Genomic DNA, 5,185 nt, shown 5'->3' with positions numbered 1-5,185 from the left:
GACAAGCACCACTAGAGAAAGCAGAGGAGGCCGGCCGGGCTCCAGCACGCAATGGAAAATGGGGATCGATCGGAACGCGAGGAGGCGAGATGAGAAGGCCCCTCTGCTGGTGCAAGTGGATTGAAGACAACAGGCCAGTTAAAAATGGCTTAAGCTATCCTGGCCAAGACTGGTGACAACAAAAACTAGGACTTGTGGCATGGGGCAAGTGACAATTTGTTGGGAACTGAAGTTTCTAAAAAGTGAGGAATAAAACTGGATGTCTTGGTAACAGCGTAATGCAAGCAGGAATATAGACAAGCCACTGCGTTAAAAAAATATAGACAAGCCACACCTCAATCAACCAATGGCACGAGAAATGATTTGTGGTTGCAAAGAACATTGAGAAGCATGCAAACTCTTCAATGAAGTCAGAATCAGCAATAATAAGCACATAATGAAGTTTAGTAGTGACTAAAAGAAACATCAATGCATAGCACGTAATACTCATCATCTTCATATTAGCATGTATCAACTAAAAATTACCAGATAAGAACCAAAACAAATTGATAGAGCTTTGGAATCAGGGAAGGTGGCCTCACAAATAACTGCATTAAGTACTAGTGGTAACACTGTAAGTGCTATTTCTTCCTGTATATGAACGACATCAGCATAAGAGGAGAACATCCTATGTAAGCCATGCAATCAATCAAGTCAACTTATAAAAGCATCTATTTTGTTTTGTTTCATTTCTATACATCAAAAATAAAAATGCTTCAAGCATGGGCCACTGGGTCAGGGCATCAGGTATATTGTTATCAGGCTGGGATTATCCAAAAGCAGCACAAAAAATTAGATGCATCCACAAAAAAAATCAGGTCAAGTGCAGACACATCAGCAAGAGCTATCTATCAGCCCATGCCTCCATTATTCAACTACACATCAGCAAGCAGAGATCTGACACTTACCAGTCCAGATGGACGATGTGCACTGGCGTGCGGGGGCGGGACGCCGAGGGTCGGCGCGCGGGGGCAGGGCGCCGGGGGGCCGAGCGCGGGACGCCGGGGGTCAGCGCGCAGGGGCGTGCGGGGGGCGGGCGCCGGGGGCCTGGCGCGGGACGCCAGGGGGTCGGCGTGCGGGGCCGGGCGCCGGGGGCGTGCGAGGGCGGGACGCCGGGGGTCGGCGTGCGGGGGTGGGCAGCCGGGGGTCCGGGCGTGGGACGCCGGGTGTCGACACGCGGGGGCGGGCACCGGGGGCCGGGTGTGGGACGCCGAGCGCCGGGGGCTGGTGTGGGCGGGCGCGGGACCGGCGGTGGAAACCCTAGGCGTGGGTAGCCTGACGGCGTCGGAGGAAGAAGACAACGCTCCAGACGATGACTCTCGTGTGCTTCTTCCTATTTATACTCGGTACTATTTGTAGGGGCGGTTCCTGATCTAGACGCCCCTACAAATACATTTGTAGGGGCGGTTCCTGATCCAAGCCGCCCCTACAAATATTTTCTATTTTTTTAAATTATAAATTCTATATTTTTTATATCATAAAAAGCATAAAGTAATATAAAAAAATTATGTATATGCACAAATATAATATTTTGTATTATTCTATATATGAAGAAATATATATATAAACAATTGTAGTCAAAACAATATAGAAAACAAAAAAACAAAAATTAAAAATTTGAATTTTAAAACTTCGACTACAATTTTATGACATTAAATGAAATAAAATGAAAATACTAGTAAACATAAAAGTTGTATAACTCATCAACATGTACAACTTTTATTTCGGTCATCTTGTCATGTGACTTTGTTTGAACGATTCAAATTTTGAAATTCAAACAATTTCAACTTGAAACAATATTTTGAAAGAGTAAATGATTTCAGATGAAAAACTCATGAATATCAAAGTTGTAGAACTCATCAATATGTACAACTTTTATTTTGATCATATTTTCATTTGACCAAATTTGAACAGTTGAAATTTTGAATTTCACTAAATGACAACTTCAAACAAGATTTTGAAACCTTAAATGATTTCAACAATAAAAGTCGTGAACATAAAAGTTGTTGAAATCCTCACTATCTACAACTTTTATTTTGGTCACTTCTTCATTTGACAAAGTATTAGTAAACATTGTTCATAAATTCACATATGACTCATAGTTTCATGAACTATACGAGAAACATGTTGATTTGTGAACAATGTTTAGTATCACTTTGTCAGATGAAGAAATGATCAAAATAAAAGTTGTAGATCTTGATGAGTTATACAACTTTGGTATTCATCACTTTTTTAGCTGAAATCATTTAATGGTTGAAAATCTCGTTCGAATCTTATCATTTTTTTAAATTTGAAAATTTGAAGTGCTCAAACTTTGTCAAATGAAAAGAATGACCAAATCAACACACTAACTTGATAGGGCAAGATTTTAGAAAATTTTAGGAAAAAAATCATCACATTTAGAGTTAGTATGAGGGAGAAAGACTAGTTACAAGATTTTAACCAGAGATTAAAAAGAAAAATCACAGCTGTTCATGATGATCAATGATGAACAAGTGTGATTTCTCTTTTTAATCTGTGGCTGAAACTTGTAACTAGTTTTTCTTCCTCATACTAACTCCTAAATATGATGGTTTTTTTCCCTAAAATTTTCTAAAATCATGCTCTATCATTGTAGTCTAGTCATCTATCTTTGTCACTAATTTTGAACAATTCAAATTTTAAATTTCAGAAAATGACAGCTTCAAACCTGATTTTCAAACACTAAATGATTTCAGCTGTAAAGGTGATGAATATAAAAGTTGTATAACTCATCAAGATCTCCTACTTTTATTTTGGTCATTTCTTCATTTCATAAAGTGTTAAGTGATTTCATAAAGTTTTAGTAGTAATAGAGTGGATGTTCAAATAGAGTCATCTGGATGTTGCAAAGGGTAGTCTCACACACATGCATAAAATGTAGTCTTACACACATACAAAAATATGTAGTCTTAAACACGTACATAAATATATAGTCTCACACGCATGCATAAATGAAGTCTTACAAACACACACTTACACAAACACTACACGTTCAACAACTAGCTAGCCCGCTGTAACGACTTTCCCCTTGACACCTTTTCGTTCCCATGGCATTATGTCTTTGGGGAGGTTCTTTTCCACAACACTGATCTTTTTAGGAAAGTCTGTGAATAGCGGCATCTCATCGTAGTTATTGTAAGCTTCAACATCGTCCACGCCATCAACTCCAATAATGTGCTGTTTTCCGGAGGCAACCATGTGCTTTGTCTTCTTCTTCGGGGGAGGTTACTTTGTGGGTCAGACATATAGAAAACTTGTGCGACATGTGAAGCGAGCACCCAAGGGTCATCTTGGTAGCCTAGATTCTCAAGGTCTAGGACTCTCAATCCAATCTCGTTCAGTTGGTGTTGTTTGATCCAGCGGCATCAAAACAGGGCCACCGTTATATCTCTTCCATAGTCAAGTTCCCATATCTCTTCAATGATGCCAAAGTATTAGATCTTTCGCCCCAATCCATCGATAGCCTCTATTCGAATGCCGCTGTTTTGGTTCATATATTTACTATCCTTTGCGTGGGTATAGTACGTATACCCATTGATGTCATAAGCATTCCAAGATGTCACTTGTCTCGATGGCCCCTCCGCTAACCTACTAATGGTAATAGAGTCTATGGTTTCTACAGGCGATATGTTTTGGTCCTTCAACCATGTAGTTAGTCGTTGCTTGTGTTGTTTCATGACCCAATCATCCGAACAGCTATTTCTCTCCGCCATAATGATAGCCAAGTGTTCATCAATGTACGGTTGCATTAGTTGTGTACTCTGCAAGACACTGTAATGCGCCCGACTCACCTCTTTGTAATCATGGTCGATGAACACTTTTCTACCACTGATGCCCTTCCCAGCCAGCCTACCCTTGTGACGAGAATCAGGTTTACCAATCCCTTTCTGTACTTTTAGGTACTCTTGACAGCACTCGACGACTTCTTCAGTACTGTAACCCTCTATCATGGAGACCTCTGGGTATGCTCGATTATGCACATATCGACTTAGAACCGACATGAACCGCTCATAGGACCACATTTCATGCAAGTAGCAAGGGCCCAGCGCCTGTATCTGATGAACCATGTGAATCATGAGATGTGGCATTATATAAAAAAAGCAGGAGGTAAACACATCTCCAGTTGATTTTGTGTCTCCACCACAAATTCATGTAGGTCACTCAGCTCTTGCTTGCCAATCGTCTTCTGTGAGATCTTCGAAAAGAAGTAGCACATGCGGGTGATGGCCATTTTAAAGAACTCTGGCTTTATAGCTCTGATTGCAATAGGTAGAAACACTGTCAGCATCACATGGCAATCGTGAGCCTTGCAGTGTGTTATTGACAAGTCCTTCATCGACACTAGCTTCTTCACATTTGCTGAAAAACCCTAGTCGGGACTTTGATCCCCCTCAGGAAAGTGCATATAGCTCTCTTCTCGTCTGGTGTTAGGTTGAAGCACGCCGTGGGCAGAGTGTATTTTCCATTAGCCTCAGGTACCGGGTGAAGCTGTGGCATCACGTTTAGCTACACCATGTCTTTCCGTGCTTTAGACCATCCTTTGACTTGCCTGTGTCCATCAAGGTAGCAATAAGACTCTCCAAGACATTCTTCTGCACGTGCATAGCATCAATGACATGGGGGACCTCCAAGTCTAGCCAATAAGGCAGATACTGAAAGAAGATCGATTGTTTCTTGAAAGGTACTCCTTCGATAGGTGGTGTGCTTCTATCTCTGTTCGTCCCATCCGGATTCTTCTTTCCATAGACGACGCGTATGTTTTTCACCATTCTGTACACAGTGTTCTCGTATATGACGTCTCTCCGAGGGGGTTCAATCTCTGGGGCGTTGTCATAAAATTTAAAGAACAATTTGCTACGGTACTTGTGACTTGTCTTTAAGAAGCGTCGGTTCCTTAGATAAACTATCTTCTTGGATGCATCCAGGTACACCCATGTAGTACCATCCAAGCAAACCAAGCATCCTGTCTTCCCTTTGATCTGTCTAGGACAAAGCAAATAGCGCGGGGTAATCATTGGTAGTAACAAATATTATTGCTCTACATATGAAGTCCTCCTTTCGGAACGCATCATACATCTGCTCCCCATGCCTCCATAGCCTCTCCATTTCTTGCATCAAAGGCTCG

At 41.5% G+C, this 5,185-nt stretch overlaps 1 protein-coding gene across 1 annotated transcript; it reads left to right on the top strand.

The window, feature by feature from the left end:
- The first annotated feature begins 897 nt into the window (after positions 1–897).
- On the top strand, positions 898–1,398 carry LOC136523842 (tapetal oleosin GRP-16-like). Its single transcript, XM_066517384.1, has one exon. It carries the CDS (start codon positions 898–900, stop codon positions 1,396–1,398), a length of 501 nt encoding a protein of 166 aa, XP_066373481.1.
- Positions 1,399–5,185: the final 3,787 nt, after the last annotated feature.

Source organism: Miscanthus floridulus, chromosome 18 (assembly GCF_019320115.1).
Source record: "Miscanthus floridulus cultivar M001 chromosome 18, ASM1932011v1, whole genome shotgun sequence".
NCBI lineage: Eukaryota > Viridiplantae > Streptophyta > Magnoliopsida > Poales > Poaceae > Miscanthus > Miscanthus floridulus.
Note: the sequence above shows the minus strand (reverse complement) of the source record. Positions and strands in the feature narration are given on the sequence as shown.

Excerpts from the sequence above, each read along its gene's own strand:
- LOC136523842 (XM_066517384.1), top strand. The coding sequence starts at position 898 with ATGCCTCCATTATTCAACTACACATCAGCAAGCAGAGATCTGACACTT.